General features: G+C 43.0%; 1 protein-coding gene across 1 annotated transcript in view; it reads right to left on the reverse strand.

Moving 5' to 3' along the window:
- KATNAL1 (katanin catalytic subunit A1 like 1) overlaps nucleotides 1-18,869 on the reverse strand; it is a 74,202-nt gene extending 55,333 nt beyond the window's left edge. The window contains exons 1-2 of the mRNA XM_019524951.1: nucleotides 18,656-18,869; nucleotides 5,300-5,475 (exon numbers count right to left, since the gene is read on the reverse strand). Of these exons, the coding sequence (XP_019380496.1) occupies nucleotides 5,300-5,461 (162 nt within the window). The 5' untranslated portion in view covers nucleotides 5,462-5,475; nucleotides 18,656-18,869. The remainder of the gene's footprint in view (nucleotides 1-5,299; nucleotides 5,476-18,655) is intronic.
- Between the last annotated feature and the right edge of the window lie 387 nt (nucleotides 18,870-19,256).

Genomic DNA, 19,256 nt, shown 5'->3' on the forward strand with positions numbered 1-19,256 from the left:
AGCTATGGATGGCATAAGCAAAACCCTTGCTGCCAAATGCCCTTGAAACCCATGCTCCGTGGGCAAGATCTAATGGCTCTGCAGGTTGCCAACTGCTCTTCTAAGAGACAAATCAACTGGTTTTTATCACTTTACAGATAAAAAGTTTGGGCCTATTTCAAGTTCAGAATATGCAGAGATACTTTAGGTCTGAAGCTATGCAGCTCTGGGAAAAATATGAGCTGGTGAAGCTTCTGATTCAGGTAGAACCCTGTGATCACTTTGCACAAAAATTTAGACACACCAAATACAGATGGAAAACCAAGTAAGGCAGGAGAAAGGGCAAGAGGGTTCGCTATTGGGCTCTAGATCTCCCTTATCCTCCTTGCTGAGGTGACTGCTAGCAGAATTTTGACATCTTCCATTGAGAACTGCAGCAAGGAGCAAGATGCTGCTGTTTTGAATGGAGGGCCAACAAGAACCAACAAGACTAAGATAACATCCCACAACAGGAACAAATCTTCTTCTGATAGAAATATCTTAGTTAGGCCCTTCAAGACCAAATTTTTCCCTAGCTGGAATACAATGTTTGACCATTCAGGGCAGACAGGTGCCAAAAGTTATCACTTAGCTTACTTAAACTGAATTTAAGGATACATCCTTCTGTTTTCATTCTAGAAGGTATTCACAGTCTCAATGTTTCACATGGTGTTAAGAACTGCTACCACATCAGGAAGGAAATCTCATCCACTGTGCCAGGTATCAGATGTCTCATAGCAGCTTCCCATTATCAGTCATGAAATCACAAACAAATGAAGAAAAGGATCACTCTGTACTCTGATCCCATCTATGGAGTCAGGAAGGCACTGGATAGGGATTCTGGACTCAGGCACTGCCTTGAATGGAAGATATGACACTTCTTGTTGGTTTGTGTTGCAAACTGCCTTACTTAGGTATAATCCAAGGATAAGAAAGTATCCTGAAAGTGGAATCTTTCATCTTTCTTACATGACACAAAGAAAAATTCTACTTTAGTTGCCTGCCAATCCATTCTATAGACCAAGTGAATGTGCTGCCAGGATTTCAGCATGTCTTCCTGCTCCAAGGATAGGTGAGCAGATGAAAGCTGTTGGGAATCTTAAGTACGTAAGGCTGTCAATTGAGTGGTATGGCATGGTCATACGGAGCGGTATGGTTTGTCAGTAGTTCTCTCTTCTTTATCATGCTGACAGGCTCCAGTACAACCAATAAGGTCCTTGCAATCGATGTGAGCAGGGTGCCCTGGAGAGGGATGACGATTGTCTCAGTATTTGTTCCAGAACAATACTCTTGACTTCCTGTAGGAAATCAAAGGCTGAGGACACACTTGTGGGAGTGTTTATGGGAGATGTCACATGTTCAACTTAACACTTACTAAGTTCAGTTAAAACATAAGCAAATGCATGTTCAAGCAGTTTAGTACATGTTAAGTGCCACTGAGACACTGCAAAGTTGCTCCCTTTCAGGCAAGGATTATCTAACATAATAACTTCAATATGTCACAGCATGCCAATGATTTACAACCATTTCAAGCAAACATATGACTACACTTATGAAAACATTTTGAGCTATGACTATTGTCTAACTCAGTGGAGGAGGTAGATGGCATCATCATTTAGCTTTGGTGTTAAGCCAAAAGAAATCTCAACTCCGTTATATACGCAGAGTCCTGACATTACCAATGGAAATGAGGTGGACAGCTGCCACAACTCGGATTCCTGACAAATATGTCCTGTCAGTGGCATAAACTTCTTACGGGCTGCATAGTAGTCTGTAGCATACTCACAGGTAGACTGGTTGAGGTGATGTTATTGCCCCCTAAGGATCTGTGCTACATTATGAGTTATTACAGTGAACATTGCCAAAGGAGCCTCCACAAGTGTTCCCGTCACAAAATGGTAGGTCAATGGAGCCAGGACCTATAATGTAAAAGAGGCACTCCATAATATCAAAGTCTTCTCTGAAACTCCAGTATCAAGTCATAAAGTGCAGTTGTGCATGCCAGTTTTACTGTGAACTGCTCAGAGCCTTGGTGGGAAGGTCATGTGGTGAAGATGTCGTTTTGTAGTGGCTCTTCATGGAGGATATGTTCCTGGAACTTCCTATGCCTTTATTTTGTCTGAAGAGCATTTCTTGCTGGTCTTAGTCTCAGCAGGTGCAGGTGTCATGTGGGCTTTAGAGTCTGCACTCATGCTCATCGACTCCCAAGAAACATACCTAAGTGAGTTCTAGAAACCTAGTCTACTGTGAACTTCAGAGACTTGCCCAGGAGATAAGTCTGTAATACAGTCTCCTTGTCCTTGAGGATCCAGAAATTGAAGGATGTACAGGTGGAACCTTTTCCTCGAAAATGGGATGATCAGAAAGAGTCAAGGCATTATGAGGCTGTGCCTATATTTAGTACGGTCCCCATTACAACAGGGCAAGACTGACATCCATGTCACAACAAAGACACCATTATAGATCCAAAGAATTTTCTTGAGGTCATAGCTCAGACAACAAGAAACTTCATCTCTAGCAAGAACTGACTGAGGGAAATGAACCAAGGCATAGTCAGTGCATGCCACCTTTTTATCTTCTGGATGCAAAACACATGAACTCTCTGGTTATGTGTGCATCACATGGATACTGCTTACCAAAAAATCTCAGCACATTAAGTGGGTATGTAGACAATCTTTTAAAAGAGAATGTCATGAATGGAACAGATCCTCAAGGAATATATTTCTAAGCACTTGAAGGAGGAAAAGGTGATTAGGAACAGTCAGCATGGATTCACCGGGGGCAAGTCATGCCTGACCAACCTGATTGCCTTCTGTGATGAGGTGACTGGTTTGGTGTATGTGGGAAGACCAGTGGATGTGGTGTACCTTGATTTTAGCAAGGCTTTTGATATAGTCTCCTACAACATTCTCTCAGGCAAGCTAAGGAAGCATGGGCTAGATGACTGGACTGTAAGGTAAACAGAAGACTGGCTGGAGCATTGGGCTCAGAGAATAGTAATCAATGGCTTGATGTCTAGTTGGCAGCTGGTATCAAGTGGAGTGCCCCAGGGTTAGGTGCTGGGGCCAATTTTGTTCAGTTTCTTCATCAATGACCTGGAAGATGACATAGAGTACACCCTTAGCAAGTTTGCAGATGACACCAAGCTGGGAGGAGAAATAGATATACTGGAGGTTAGGGCTAGGATTCAGAGTGACTTAGACAAATTGGAGGTTTGGACCAAAAGAAATCTCATGAGGTTCAACAAGGACAAGAGCAACGTCCTGCACTTAGGACAGAGCAATCCCATGCACCAGTACAGGCTGGGGAGCTGGCTGGGCAGCAACTCTACAAAAAAGGACCTGGGGGTGACAGTGGATAAGAAGCTAAATATGAGCCAGCAATGTGCCCTTGTTACCAAGAAGACTAACAGCATACTGGGCTGCACTGGTAGGTGTGTTGCCAGTAGGTCAAGGGAAGTGATTATTCCCCTCTATTCAGCACTGGTGAAGCCACATCTGGAGTACTGCATTCAGTTTTGGGCGCCTCACTACGGAAAGGATGTGGACAAATTGGAAACAGTCCAGTGGAAGGCAACAAATATGGTGAGGGGACTGGGGGGCATGACTTATGAAGAAAGACTGAGCGAACTGGGCTTATTTGGTCTAGAGAAGAGAAGACTGAGTGGGGATTTAATAGCAGCTTTCAACTACCTGAACCGGGGTTCGAAAAAGGATGGAGCTAGACTCTTTTCAGTGTTAGCAGATGACAGAATAAGGAGCAATGGTCTTAAGTTGCAGCAAGGGAAGTTTAAGTTAGATATTAGGAAAAATTTTCTCACTGGGAGGGTAGTAAAACACTGGAATAGGTTACCCAGAGAGGTGGTAGAAGCTCCATCCTTAAAGGTTTTCAAAACCCAGCTAGACAAAGCTTTGGCTGGGATGATCTAGTTGGGGATGGTCCTGCTTTGAGCAGGGGGGTTGAACTAGATGACCTCCTGAGGTCTAACCCTAACTTCCTATGATCCTCTGAATTTCAGGTCAAAGAATATGATTTACCTTAATATGAACATGAGAACAAACAAATTCTTATACACATTACCTCCTGGTTTCCTAACCCATCATTTTAAAAAAGGGTACTAAACAAGTGCAGAGAAAAAAGTAAAAGGGAATCTTTATTTTTGTGGAATCCACTGAAGTCAACAGGCATGGTCCAATGTTTTGTATTCTCTCTTGTGGCTAGAGGGCAGATTTTAAAATAAACATTATATAATTGTATTGATGTCAATATAAGTCAGGCAAGAGATGTTTTGTAAAAGGTACTATGTAAATTAAAGTAATTGCTAGACAAATATTCCATGTTATATACCAATTCGCTCAACTCAAAGAAAAACCCAAAGTTTATCATGACAAAAAAGACAAACCTGGGAGAGGACACAATTAATGCTTGTAACTGGTATTACATGTTTAACAATTTGAATTTTAACATAATGACTTGGCATTCTCTCTTTAGGTAAGGGATGCATCTTCTCCATCTTCTCTTACTTAGCACTCTGTAGAGCAGTTTTGTCTGTATATCCTCCAAACGTTCATTTGTTGGTATTAGAGAACATTTCTTTGTAGCACTGAGCAGGTAAAAAATCAAGACATAAAACAAACTGCTCAGGCTTCCCACCCTGAAAGTCAGGGTATTTTGTGCCATTCACTTTAAGGGGGCCATGGCAGATTAGTAAGTAGAAATCCAGCAGCACTTAGGAAGAAACTTAACTTTCAGCCCAGGCTAAATTCAAATGTACTTATCATGTGAGTGAAGTTAAACTGGTACCTGGGATGTTTATAAGTTCTCAGCTTCAGAGTAACCAACTTGAATTCTGGGAACCTAATCTAACAACTGCTGGTTAACAGTTTGTTTCACTGCCACTAAATCAGTCCTTTTAATGATGCAAGTGCATCCCCTCAAATCATAGCTCACTGCAGATTAGATGGTTAAAAGATGAGGCAGCAAAAGAAAATCACTGGCATAACTGTATTTCCAAAATATGCAGTCACACACAATTAGACCACTGATTAGCAAGACAAACTATGTGAAAACAAGAAAATGGATCCAATTAAAACTAAGAATCCCTTCTAAATAAGCCACAAAAGCACTGCTGGATAAATGTCAACTAAGTGTTACAAACTTCATCTCAGCAAAAATATGCATGAACTACATTTTTTAAAGCTTGGACAATGCAGCATTGCTTCCAAAATCTACATATACCATGAAGCAGAAGCACACTGAGTATACAGATATATCTTCATACCTGTTGCCATTTGCCCTTGACTGCTGGGTCTCTGATGGATTGACAGTGTCTCTGAATCTGCTGGATGACGCCCTGGTAATATACCATGGAGGAGTCATAGTTCCCAAGAAGTGCATATTCTCGCCCCTTTTTGGCATTATCACAGATCTCAGCTAAATTCATTTTCTTTCACAAACCTAAAAACATAACATTTATTCATCAGAAAATCTTTTTGCATGCTGTTTAATGATTCAGGAAAAACATCAGACAGGTGTCATTTTGTCATTAAAATATAGAAACTATTATGGTTCCTTGTTATGATCCTGATTATTGATGCAATAAGCTTTGATTGACCCTTATCACTGATAAAACCAGTGCACTGTTTTTGGCCCTGACCCTGTTAATTCACTGCATGCAGTCTGCTTTGCCCACAATGCACCCAGCTGACTTCAAAGACCTAAAGAATTGAGCTTCCATTTATAGAACACCACAACATATTAGCAGCCAGCAACCCGTGAAGTACAAATCACATGAGGCGTTAAATTGTTTATTATATTATTTGTGTTACATACATACTAAGATGCCCCAACTGACACCTCTGGAGAGTCCTTACCTAATGAGGTTACATTACAGTGGAACACCAGGTCTGCTGCTTGAAGGTCAAGGTCAATTTTCCTATGTACTCTGAAATTCACTTCCTTAGGGACTGCTCTAAAATGCAGTGGTGCAGGTTAGGGCTTGTTTTCCAAACATGGGTTCCCTAGCTGCAGACCCTCACCTACCCCTTCATAAAGAGCTTCTTATGGCTAAAAGTTCTACCAACATTTTAGGAGAGATCAAATCATGGCTTTGATTGGGCCCAGAATGATTTAAGTTGCTCAAACACATTCTCCATCTAGTGCTTACCACCCAATATTCCTTGGAGGAAGTCATATTGTACAATGCACAGCAAAAAATTCAGGGGGTGCTCAAATTATTTTGAAAAGAGAATCCATTACACACCTGAATGCTTGCTGGGAGTGAAAAGGGAGTGGTAGGAAGGGAAGATGTATTGGGGTGGGAGGAATAGGAAAGAATAGGTGACATGGAGTGGGTGGCAGAGCGAGTGGGAGATTAGCAAGAGAGAGAAACGCTTAACACCACACTCTTCTCTCTTGTGTGTGTGCATGTGTGCTGGTGGCATCTAGTAGGCCTTGCCCCTCTAGGGTTTTCTGAACTCCTGTCCATCAGGTACATGCCGGGATATGAGAATGGAAAGGAGGTAAGTCCCTGCCTCTCTAAGTGCCCCTGCTCCTGATAACCTGTACAAGCTCTAAGTCAGGACTTGAAGGAGTCCTGAAGGTAGCCTAAACTTAAACCTCAGAAAATCAGGAAATAAAAAATTAAGGTACATGCTAACAATGTGTGGCAGGAAAACTGTCTAGAGGAAGGGGGCACAGAGGGCAGGCCAGCTAAGTGGGCCATAGGTGTGGCTGAAGGGGGCCTGGCCAAATCAAAGCAGGAGTCCAGCAAGGTGGGACTGTAGAAGCCAGATCATTAGCATGTGGTTTAAACTGTATAACCTAGGAAGCGTCCAACGCTCCAGTAAACTGCCAACTGTGGCATATGTACAAAGAAACACAAGGCACCAGACAGCAAAGAGCAAATTTTTACAGGCTAATGGATTCTATAATGCTAATTTCTTAATGGGGCAGAAAGGGAAGAGTCAGCTGGAAAAGGTGGTGTTACACAGGAAAGGTAAATTATTTTGAGGGGATGTGGGTTGCTGGGGTAAAAGAGAGATAAACCACTCTTCTCTCACATGATTAAAATTCTGCAGAAGTGTGGGGGGACAGATAATGCTTAGTGACCCTACTAGAAACCAGACTCCAAGCATTTCAGTGTACAGCCACCATCCCCTTTCCCCTGCAGTAAAGTGTGCAGGAGGGGACAACAGCAGTGAATTGCACAGCACCCCCTACTTCTATTTATTCATTCTAACCTCCCCTCCCCCTTGCAAGCCTACATGTTAACTGTAACTGTATAGATTATTTATGGACTAGAACAACAAACATTTCTCTTTCACTGAATAAAAAAGCAATGAAAAATTCAATGATAAAAGTTTCATTAACACAGAGAAACAGTTGCCTGGAAATAGAGTTCAGGTACATGGCCACACAACCTTAATTCTGCCCTTATTTAGCGATGCCCCAACACAGCTCTAATACTGTATGTCTATATTTTTCTTCTGCCTTTGAACTGTACAGAACAGGGGCTCCTTACTCCTACCTTACAGCTGAATACTCAGCATACTACATGGAAAGGACATCCTCTCTAAATGTTGAAGCCTCTCCATTGCCTTTCACATCCTCTTCACCTTTACTCACACAATGCAACCTAACACTGTATTTTCACTTACCTAGCATAAAACCCAGAGACTGCACTCATTTTCTACCTAACTGCTGACAATCCCCATGGCAAGAACACTCCTATGCCCTTCTGCTGTCCTAAAACTATGCAGTGCAGTGCTGAAACACGCCGCACTGGATCTCTCAAGATTTCATGTGCACCCTTCTCTTGACTACAAAGAAAAGTCCATGAGCTCGTACTACTCCCAGAGATGTACAGCCCTCCCAATAAGTCTCGTATCACAATCACCAACCTGCCAGCCTGCTCCCATTAATCCCTCCACCTAACACAGCAAATGCAGCTGCAGCACAAGCACACATGACCTACTGGTCACTGCCTGCTTCACATAAGGCAGAGTTAAGGCTTCATGGGCATGTACCTCTGTAGTTATCTCAAAGCTAATAGTTCCCAACTACACTATGTTGAAGAGGTCAGTTAGACTTCATGCACAGGTGGTTAAAAAAATCCATCTACACAGTTTCCAACTGATTTTAATTTGGATTGTGTAGCCAAGTTCTAGCTATACAATATGGCCCAATCTACCCTCCCAATAGCGACACTGCAAATGCAAGACCTCTCCAAGTCATAGGATATGACAGTGGTTTTCAACTGGGGGTATGTGTACCCCTGGTGGTACTTGGGATGGCCTCAGGGGGTACTTGGCAGTGGGCACCGCAGCTGGCACTTCCGCCACTACTGGCGGTATGCTCACCAATCAGTCTGGTTCTAGCTATACAACATCCAAATGACATGCCCGGCCAAGCAAAGTGGGTATCGGATAATCATTGCCTCAATGTTCATCATGTTCACTTGCAGGAGGATGCTAATTTTGGTGTGTCTGTCTTCCCACTGGATTCAAAGGATCTTCTGCAGGCAGCATAGATAGTACTTCTCCAGTGACTTGAGGTGTCTCCAGTACATTGCCCACATCTCAGCTCCACACAGTAAGTTAGGGATCATGACTGCTTGATAAGTCATGAGCTTTATTTCAGATCTGATATCACAATCTTCAAACACCCATTTCCTTAGGCATCCCACTTGCACATCTGAGGAAATGCTGGATTTCTTCATCGATGTCAGACTTCTGTGAAAGATGGCTTCTGAGGCACGGGAAATACTCAACATTCTCCAGAGCCTCACCATAAATCTGAATAATTGAAGCTGGGATCTACTCATTAAGAGCTTGTTGATGGAAGACATAATAGTCTTCTGAATGTTAAGCATCAGTCCCATTTTCCTGTATGCTTCGGTAAAGACATTGACAATTGCCTGAAGGTCTGTTTATGAGAGAGCACACACTACTGCATTATCAGCATACTGGAGCTCGACGATCGAGGCTGGGGTTGTCTCGGTTTTGGCTCAGAATCAGCTGAGATGAAACAGTTTACCATCCATTTGGTAACTTAGCTCCACTCCGACTGGAAGCTTGTTGGTGGTCAGATGTAGCATCACAATAAGGAATATCAAGAAGAGTGTTGGAGCAACGACAGTCTTGCTTCACTCCCTTAAGTTGCTTAACAGGTGAAGCACAGCAGTGTCAGCTACTTTCCAGTAGGAGCCAGATAAGGACACTTCAGTAGAGCAGTTCAGTGACTAGAAACCTCAGCCAGGATGATTCAATTCCATCATTTCTCTGAGAGGATTCAGATCCACTTCTCCCCCTCACAGGCTCACAAGACTAGAGGCTACTTGGGAATAAACCCAAGCAATGAGTTTGAAGCAAATGGAGCATCCCTGGGAATTGTGGCTCTCCTCCAAGCATTAAATGCATTGGTGCTTGGCATAGTTAAGAACAACTCACTTCCCTAAGTCCCCAAATCCAGTCCTTCTCCCAGTTTTGCCACTGCAGCAGAAAGAATGACCTCCTAACCGGTTCCAGAAAAAATGAGAAATATTTAATTCTTGGAAACATATGTTAAAGTCAGGAGATTGTTTTTTTTAAAAAAAAAGACTATTGCCATCATTTGGTTATTAAAACTAACTTGGAAGAAAAGAGAAATAAATGAAAAGTGAAGATGGAAGTTAAAGACGCCATGGAGTTCCAGTTCTCTGCTCAGTCAGGAAGCATGTGGGGCCAAACCCTTTTTAGATAATTTTGGCTAAAAACACTTCTGAGTTTTAAATGAAGCATATGTAGGTTCCCAGAAGTCAGAGCTTTTCCAAAGGATGCCAAGAACAGAGATCTATACTAACAACACACAAATAATTATCTAAAGAGATCCCCTCTAGGAGAGATTATAATTAAGTCTCCACATTCATCACTAAATGGCTTCTCTTCAAATGTCTAGTCTACCCTACGTTATGACAGCATTGCTGTATCAGCAAAATCCTGGTGTAGATGTAGCTATTCCAACACACGAGTGTTTTTATTACTTTAGTTTATTGTTCATGAGGTGTTTACAGGTTAAAAAAAGACCCCTGAAAGCTTATATTGCGTTTTCACTACAGACTGCTAGATTCATGGCAGTAAAATAGTAGCAAAGGCTCTGTAGTGCAGACAAACCCAGAACCAGCCGACAAAAATGCCAGTTCTTGCCAGCTGTGAATTATTTTGTTGAAAACTTGAAAGCATCCAAGTATTTTGTTGACTGCTCATCTAAGCATCCATCCCTTTGAGCCACATCTGAACCTGCAAACAAACAAAACTCCATATTCCCATCAGTCTCTAATCAATGCTAACTGTGTCTTCAAAACAATTCCATAAGGACCAATTACAAAAATGAAGGATATCTGGAATTTATACCTGAAACTGTGCCAGTTTAACATAGTTTAAAACTTGCCTTGGACTTGATCTCTTTGTTTTGGCTTATTCTTCAAGCCATTGAGTATTTTGAGCTTAATGCAATTAATATTTATAAAGAAAGTAGTTAATTTATTCTTCTTTGTATTTTTTTGAGAGAACAGTGAAATTTTTCTGGACTGTTTTTCTTGTGTTTGCTTGCTTTGAATGTTTCTGCACTCCAATTTAGTTGATTTTAACTTATTAGTCTGATGGTTTAATTTTGTCTTTCCCATAACATTTTGTACATATTATATTATAATCATATTATATACAATATATAAATGTATAATTTATATATAAATTATATTACACTTAATAAATATAATTTCTTTATTCTTCCTTCAGACCGCATAATACACTATATCCAAAGATGCTGGAACTTTTAAAACAATGTTTCTCTGCTGATAAAATAATACATAAATATATTTTCTATTATCTGTTTATATTTCCTACTATATAATAGTTGCATTTTTTTTTAAATGAAAACTGTTCCAGGTAACTTTAAAACAGCTGATGCATTACTTATAGCACCAGCTTCTCATCTAATTATCATGTGACTCCTTCCTGCAATAGACCATAACAGCTCCATAGCATCTCAAGACACCCTTTGGGACTTCTTAGCTCACGGATCATTGACGAAAGGAAACATTACAGACCTTCTTGTCAATATAGCTGCCACATATGGACCCTAAGCCCACTTGTTAAAAATCCTACACTTGCTAGGCTAAAAAGGTCACAAGGGATATTAATCTTCATTCTTTGGAGCATAAACTGAGCTGATCCCTATCTGGGGTCAGAAAAGATTTTTTCCTACAATACTGTAATGCACAATTGATCAAGAACCCTCTCAGAAACATCAGATACATAAAGACCACCTAGATGCCCATGCATATTTTAGGGAGAGCAGGCAACACCATCTATTAAGATTGCCCAAGACTTCTCACAGTAAGAATGTTTTCAGTGGCTTATAACTCTACTACTCGTCCACCTGTTGGGCTGAAATTTTCCATACCAGGCATTTCTCAGGCTGAAGTTTGGACTGGAAATTTCAACAAAATAGCTCAGATGTTTCAGAGGACAACGTTAGGGGAAAAAACATACTATTATTTACTCAAATCTAAGACAACCCTGAATTTAAGATGCCCCAACCTCAACAGATTCTATACATGGAAAATTTATAAATGTAACAATGTATATAAACAAATTATTGGACTGTTGTCTTTAATTCACCCTCCCCACCACTGTAGGGTGCAGGCAGTGGAGAAGCAGGTGGTATAGGATGTCAAGTAGCTTGCCCACAGCTTGTACCTTCCTCCTGCTACCTCTGTCCTCCCCTTCCCTCTCTGCACTCCCTCCTGTCCCTCCCCCACTCAAGCTTCTGCCCCCACATCCCCACACTGCTTTTGCACCCTCTTTCCCCCTCCCCTCCCCAGCCTTTGCTCCCTCCACCCTTACCCTGCTCCATGCCAGCAAGATCCATCCACAGTACAGGCCTGGGGCACTGACCATGGCCCCAGCCCAGCCTCTGTGCATGCCATTGCCACGGGGCCAGGCTGGGAGTGTGCTCAGTGTCCTAGGCTACAACATGGACAGAGACTGCCAGTGCAGAGCAAGCATAAGGGGAGAAGAGAGATGGGCAGGCAGGAAAGCAGAGGTTATGTGACGGGAACAAGGAGGGAATGGTAGGGTGCAGAGGCAGCAGAAGGGGGCAGGCAGCAGCTGCAGCTATGGCCCCAACCCTGAGTAGGGGCTGAAGTCCAAGCCACAGCAGCTGCTGCCCCCCCACAACCACCCTCATGCTCAATTCCAAAATGAGGGGAGTGAAATGGGAGTGAAAAATGGGAACGAAAAACCTTGTCTTAGAACTGAGTAAATATGGTATGTCTGTTCACATGAAAAAAAATTCTTGAGACCTTTTCTTTAAGATCAGTGTCCCTGTTCTTTGGAGCTGCAATTTGAAATTGGGCAGGTACTGTGTGTCAGAAACACTTGGCAGAGACCTTCTTTGATTTCCAACAATTCCAACCTCATAGTTGCACCTCTCATGACTACTGGTGCTCACAGACTGTGCATACGCCTTCCTCAAAGAGCAATGGCCACATTCTGCCCCAGCACTATGGGGTAAAGCTGGAATTTTCTTGTCATGGTGCTCCAGCATAGGGCCAAGCAGTAGTGCTGAGAGCAAGAAACCTCTGTTCTCAATTACTAATGCTGCCTTAGTAGTAGAAGAAAAGAGGTGAAAAGAATTTCACTGACATGCTGAGGAGAGAAAACCTGGACCAAGAAAGACAGAAAGGACCTGCCTGGAACAAAAGTTGGGTGAAACTAGGACTTCAGGTGGAGAGAGAAGAGCTGCGATTACTTGAGTAAGAAAATAGGGATTGTGAGTTTGGAGGCTGGTGGGAAGTATCAGGAGTCATTAACAGAAATAAAAGGATAATTGGCAGCCATCTGGCTGAGAAGGAGAATGTGAGGCTGTAACATAGACTGGAGGAGAAGCAATGGAGGGGGAAACTGGGACCCTCTGAACAAGGAAAGTGGAAGTATCAACCAGCAACAGAGAAAACAATGGTAGAGAAATAGATCTGACAAGGAACTCGGGTACAGGATGGGTCCTGGTCCTGTCTAGTTAAGGAAACTAGGACAAGAAGAACCAAAATGGGAAGAGAGAATGAAACTGGATAAAGACGGGGGGGGGCCCTAAATGCTGAACGAGACTGTGAATGGCATGAGAAGCCTGAGGAAACTGGGGATTGATACGCAACAAGAATGACTGTGAGACAGGAAGTAGGATTGTGCAAAGGGTGGGAAAGGGACAGTGACAGGACAAGTTGAAAGGGATGGAACCCTACCCTCCAAAACCTGGAACAGAATTTATGGTTTCTGAGACTCACTGTTCTTCTCCTATCAGCAAGTATGTATGGGACCCACTGACAAAGCACGTCTTATCTGCAGCCTGGGCTGGGAATTCTGCGTGCGGTGTGCCAGTGTTCCCACTGGGACTTAAACCCAGAGGTTCCCGGCTAGAGGGTCTTGCCCCTTCGTTCAAAATCAGACCAAACACCATCTTTGGGATCAGGAAGGAGTTTTACCCTATAGTCAGATGGGTAGAGACTGTGGACAATGGATCTGTATGGTATCATCCTGCCTCTGGCAAGTGGGTTGGACTAGACCTATGGAGGTCCCTCCCATCCCTGCTTGTCTTATTCTCTGATCCCTCACTATTCCCCATAGTGAAGATAATAGCCTATTTTTGCCATCAGCTACTTTCTTAGTGCATGTGGCAGAAGACCGTGCAGTATATTTAAAATGCCTAGTGCTCCTAATGAACAATGTGGATATCCATATTGTTTGAATTTCTGTTTTCTTCATTTTTTTTAATTAAGAAATCATGATCAGGGGATACTGAAATATTAATGAAATCAAGCACTCAGAACTGTGCACAGAACCCAAGCCACTTTGTACATATGTATTATAATATAATCAATCACATGACTGCATACTCTTTTTTTCCCACAGGACCTCCGTTCATCTTGTGCACAGGATAGGCTGTACTTATTTAAATGCATGCTACTCAATTGTACAGTATTCTCATGGTTCCAGCTGTAGTATCAGGCCATATTTACTCCACCTTAGTCAAACTTCTAGTCTGAAGATAGTATCACCTCAGAAGCTACTATGGCACTCACTACTACATCATCCAAGTGATTCACAAACATTCGTCTTCCCAACACGCCTGCAAAGTGAAGGAAGGAGCAGTATTTCATACACATTAGACACGAGGGCTGGAAGGTACCTTGGGAGATCATCAAGTCCAGCTCCTATTAACTCTACTTCACAGGTAGGGAAACAACGTATAGAAATAATAAAGTAAAAAAGTAGACATTAATTGTAGATGCCAAAGACATGACTTTTTCAGAGTACTTGGCATAACATAACCACTTTGTTCAAAGCACAGCTTTCCTTTACCTCAGCAACTAGTGCAAGCCTCAGAACTTCTTCAAGTCAAATGCCAGGGCATTAAGTCCATCACTCAGATAAGAGGGCTCCACAGTTGGCAATCATCTCTGAAAAGTTTAGTTTAAATGACTTGCCAAACATCACAAAAGGCCTCCATGTCAGAGGCCAAGTGAGCATCCAATGCTTCATATTCAATTGCCTTAACAATGAGACCTTCCAGTCTCATTCTCATCCTGCATTCAGTCCTCTGCCCCATTTGCTATACACCTTCCAACTTCTGAAACAACTTAGCAGAACCCTGGAGACAAAAGCCTGCTTTACTACACAACCCCACACCAGGCTCATTCTATGCATTGAATGGGGCAGGAGTCCTGTAGAAAAAAAAATGTGACCATGCAGTTAAAAACTGTATCATATACATGTACACAAGGCAGTTTAATGAAGGCTGTGCAGGGCACCTGGATTGTGCCAACTTCTGAGTGCTTGACTCTGCAACCTTAATAATGTTCTGCTCCTGCAGGTGTATGCCTGCAATAGATAAGGCTAGCCATTTGTACACCAATTCCTGTGCTCTTAAAGGGATCTGCCTGGTCCAACCTATGTTTACTTACCTGCCTATCTTTAGGTAGAGCTGAGCTGTGACCTCTTTAGGGCAGGGCCCATCCCCTACTGAATATTGGGAAAGCACTGTGCACTACTGTAACAAAACAGGAAAGGGGTAGTTGTTTAAGAGTCCCTTTGGGAAGCAGAGATTCAATAACTGTTTAGCATATTGTTTAAAGTATCACCTTGCCAGATAATATTTTAAACAATATCACCTTTTATCTGAGGGCCCTACCACATGTTCAAATTAAAGCTGGATAAAAACCAGCTATAGAGTTGTTACACATTTTCAAGCACTAGTTTTATAGTTGATCCACTTTTTACAGCTGAATAGACATTTATATCATGTGGTAATTACTTTGCATCTATGCCTGGTTTACATTTATTTTGTGATCATGCAGTCAATTGCATGACAGATGTAATGTGTAGCAGGGGCCACAGAGACTTCAGTGAATGTCTTATTTATATTTCTGTGAGAAATTATGTTTCTTGTTCTTCTAAGATGTATAGTTTAGAAATGAGAAAAGTGGCTGGCTTTCAGAGTGTGTTTTTAGATCACAAGAAACAAATTGAGTTTGTGCTCAAACACTAAAAATAAAACTAATCATCTGGGGTCAAAGCCAACCTTGCCATAATTGTTCAAGCATTTCAAATGAATTCATTGGAAATGTTGGCAGGAGTAAGGCAAGGAAGATTTGGTCCTCAATCTTTGAAAGCCTGACTAGAATATGCTCCGATACCTTCTAGCAGCAGAGAACAAGTAATTAGCTTTACTGCTGCTACTGCATCTAGCTACATCAGGTAGAAGACAGCTGTCACACTGCTGTACATAACTATCAGGTAGCAGGTATCCTAATGGTTCATCTGCTGTCAGTGGAACATTAATTGGTGAAAGCAGCACAGATGAGAAATTTAAAAGACAAAAGATACCAGCTGCTTTCTACTTTGTTTGTGCATTTTTTCACCTTTACTCATTCTGCCCACTATGCTCATCAACCAAGCCAATATTATCTTCTCATTTAAGGTCCTGTTACAGTCTTACTTTTCTGTGAAGTCTATAAGAAGACAGTCAACTATTTCCTTGTGTTTAATGGGATCTGTTCTATTTCTCTAATAAAAAAACACTAAGATGTGAACATGCCTAGTGATGAATAATCACATTATTCTATTGCCGTAACCTTCATCCTGGTTTGTTGTATCCCTCACACCTTCACATAAGAGGTCATGTCTAAATATAGTCGGCTGTTTTGGGTAAGGACAGCATCCTTCTTGTCTCTGAAGGATGTATTACACCTTTGGATGTTGTAAAATAAATAAGTACTGAGAACATTTAACCCTTTTGCTGTTGAGCAGCATCCTACATGTGTCCACTGCATTTAGTAGGAATATATGTTTTTCTAATTAAATTACACACAGGCAAAATGAAACATTAAGGCTGCAAACTCAAGTGCTTAAAAGATAGGAAGTGATAGAATTAAGGTTGCCTGTGTAATCTTTACTCAGCCCTCTTGTGCATGTGTATTATGATATAGTTGTTAATTAGTAAAGGATTACAACCTAGGTTTTCCAAAGAAGCCCTGCCTCATTCAGTATGCCGCAAAGCTGTGCTTTGGGGATGAATCAAGGTTGGGGAGTGAATGAGGTTGCATAAAACCTTTTGTTCTCATTTTTTTTTGCCTTATTGTAGTTCCTAGGCACTCTAATTGTAGACTGGGAAACTCCTGCTAGGTACTGGACAAACACAGCACTAAACTCCATCCTCACTCTGCAAGGCTTGCAACCTAAGCATAAGACAAAACATACCAGATGGCTACAAACAGATGGGAGAGTACACTGTGACAGCACTGGTCAGCATGATAGGCAGTGCTCTTACACACTAGCAGCCTGTTAAGCATTTTTGTATGCATTGTGGCAAAAGAGAATGTTAAGAAGGAATCTGAAATGAAATAGCTTTATGATGTCTACTCCCCTGTGATGCTTCTCTCCACAGGAGGAACAGATTAGGAGCAAACACAATGATTTGCACTTAAAAATGTAATGGGCACATGATGAATGTTGGTATCCTGGGCTGATCAGCTATGGGAGCTCACATTTTCACAGCAAATGACGGGGGGGGAGTGGCAGGCCATGGAAAACTTTCAAAGTGAAAACGAGTAGCTTATGTCTGATGTGAGAAACAAGAGGGAGCTAGTGGAGGCATGAGGAGAGGAATCCCCTGATCAAAGCAAGAAGCAACAGCAGTCAGTATAGATCTGAGCAGGAAAAAACCCTACATTTTTTAAGGCCAAAGAAAAATATGTCACAGTAATTGCAGTGTACAATGATTAGAACCTAGAAAAGACCTGCCAGTTGTGTGGATGAGCTAGGAAAAGCCAAACCTTCAAATCGTACACGGAAAAGCCAAACCTTCATATCATACACAGAAGGCATTTGCAAGATTTAGGCATAGGCTGAAGGGGCCATAATCATTGCATAAACTGGAATGCAGGCACTCAACAGGGCACAGTGCCCAGAACTAGTGGACACTTTTTTCCTTAATCTCTCATAGCTTTATTTCCCTGTGTGAAAAAGGGATAATACCCACTTTTCTCAAAAGGATGTTGTGAAAATAAAGCTATCAGTGGTTGCAAAGAGCCCAGATCCTGTAGGTAAGCTAATAAGAAAACTGTCTTCAGCCTGTGGTTTGAAAAGGCTGTAATTAAGGCATGGGATCATGTACTGAATAAGGAGAAAAAATACTGAAACAGTTGCTCATGAAAGAAGCCCTGAGGCCTTTGGGAGAAACCTGTGGAAAAACTGTGTGATTATGCATTTGGCATCATAATATACAGACACAAGTGCCGTGTCTGCATGAGATGCTGACTACACAGGAGCCCGTGACTACTGCACAGTAGTGTCACGTGTCAGGAAGTGTGATGCAATGTTACTGCACAGTACTCATGAGCTACTGCACAGTCAATGTCACAAAAGCCGTTCCTGGGCGTTAATGCAGTCATGTAATACTTGTATAAACCGTGCAGTCAGCCTCTTTTATAGATGCAGCCAAGGCATCCAAGTGAGGCTTGCCTAGTGACTTCAACTCCAGCACTGCCAACTTTGGAGGGCTTGACTTTGCAACCCCACTGAAATTCTTTTAATACTAATTTTTGCATGTAATTTCCTAAGCTTTTAAGAACTTAAGAACTGCCATTTACTGGGTCAGACCATAGGTCTGTCTTGCCAGTAGCCCATGTCACTCAGAGAGTAGATGCTGAAAGGGAGAGTGAATTGGGTGTGACCATGGTTTTTCCCCCTGTTCTTCTCTCACTTGCAGCCTTCAGCATTTAAGGTCTAGAAAGTTCTCATTCAGAGGCCGCATCCCTAACGTCTGGGCTCAACAGCTACCGATGCCCCTTTCCTCCAAAAACATGTCCTGTCCCATCCCTTTTTGAACTGGACTCAGCTGTCAGTATCGCAGCACCTGGGGACAGCGAGATCCCCGCTACCTGATCCTCTGCGTGAAAAGGAACTTCCTAGCATTAGTTTGACACGGGTCTTTGGGTCTCTTTTACCAGACATCAGATTTACGCAGAAGACCTTGTCTGCCTACGTTCATAGACCACCACAGCTACAACCCACACCCCTGCCGTTAGTTTTAAACTTACTGCCCACTCCGTTCGTGTTGTGACCCCCAGTTCGTGCCTTGGGGGACAGCCGGTAGCAAATCCCTGTCGATGCTCTCCCCGCCAGCCAGCATGTTGTCAGCCCTCCTGGTGCTCGCCATGAGCCTCTCTTTTCTAAACACAACAGGCCTGGCCCCTCCAGTCTCTCTCCCCATGGACACCCCTCCAGGGCTCATCATCCCGCCGCCCCTGCCTGGACCCTCCTCTGGGTCCTGGGGCGGGCACTCAAGGGGGGCCTCGAGAAATGCAGCCGGGGTCACCACGGCCCCCAATCCACGGGGCGGGGATGGAGGAGCTTGAGCTCCCGCTCCAGAGGCCTCCCCCGCCTCAGCACCGTTACTCGAGCCCCGCGGCCACGGCCGCGCCCAGGCCTGGGCCTCCGCCAGCACCACCCAGGCCCGGCCCGGAGCGCGCTGGGGCTTGCAGTTCCCGCCCGTCCACGCCTCGCCCAGACTCCCCCGGAGCCGCGAGCCGGAGAACTCCATCTCCCAGCGTGCCCCGCGGCAAAAGCCTCCCGCGCCCCCTCCGCCGCAGCACCGCGGGGGAAGGCTGCCTGCCGGAGCCGGCTCGCGCCGCCGCAGCC

The sequence above is a fragment of the Gavialis gangeticus genome, unplaced genomic scaffold (assembly GCF_001723915.1).
Source record: "Gavialis gangeticus isolate Ggan-Ray unplaced genomic scaffold, GavGan_comp1, whole genome shotgun sequence".
Classification (NCBI taxonomy): domain Eukaryota; kingdom Metazoa; phylum Chordata; order Crocodylia; family Gavialidae; genus Gavialis; species Gavialis gangeticus.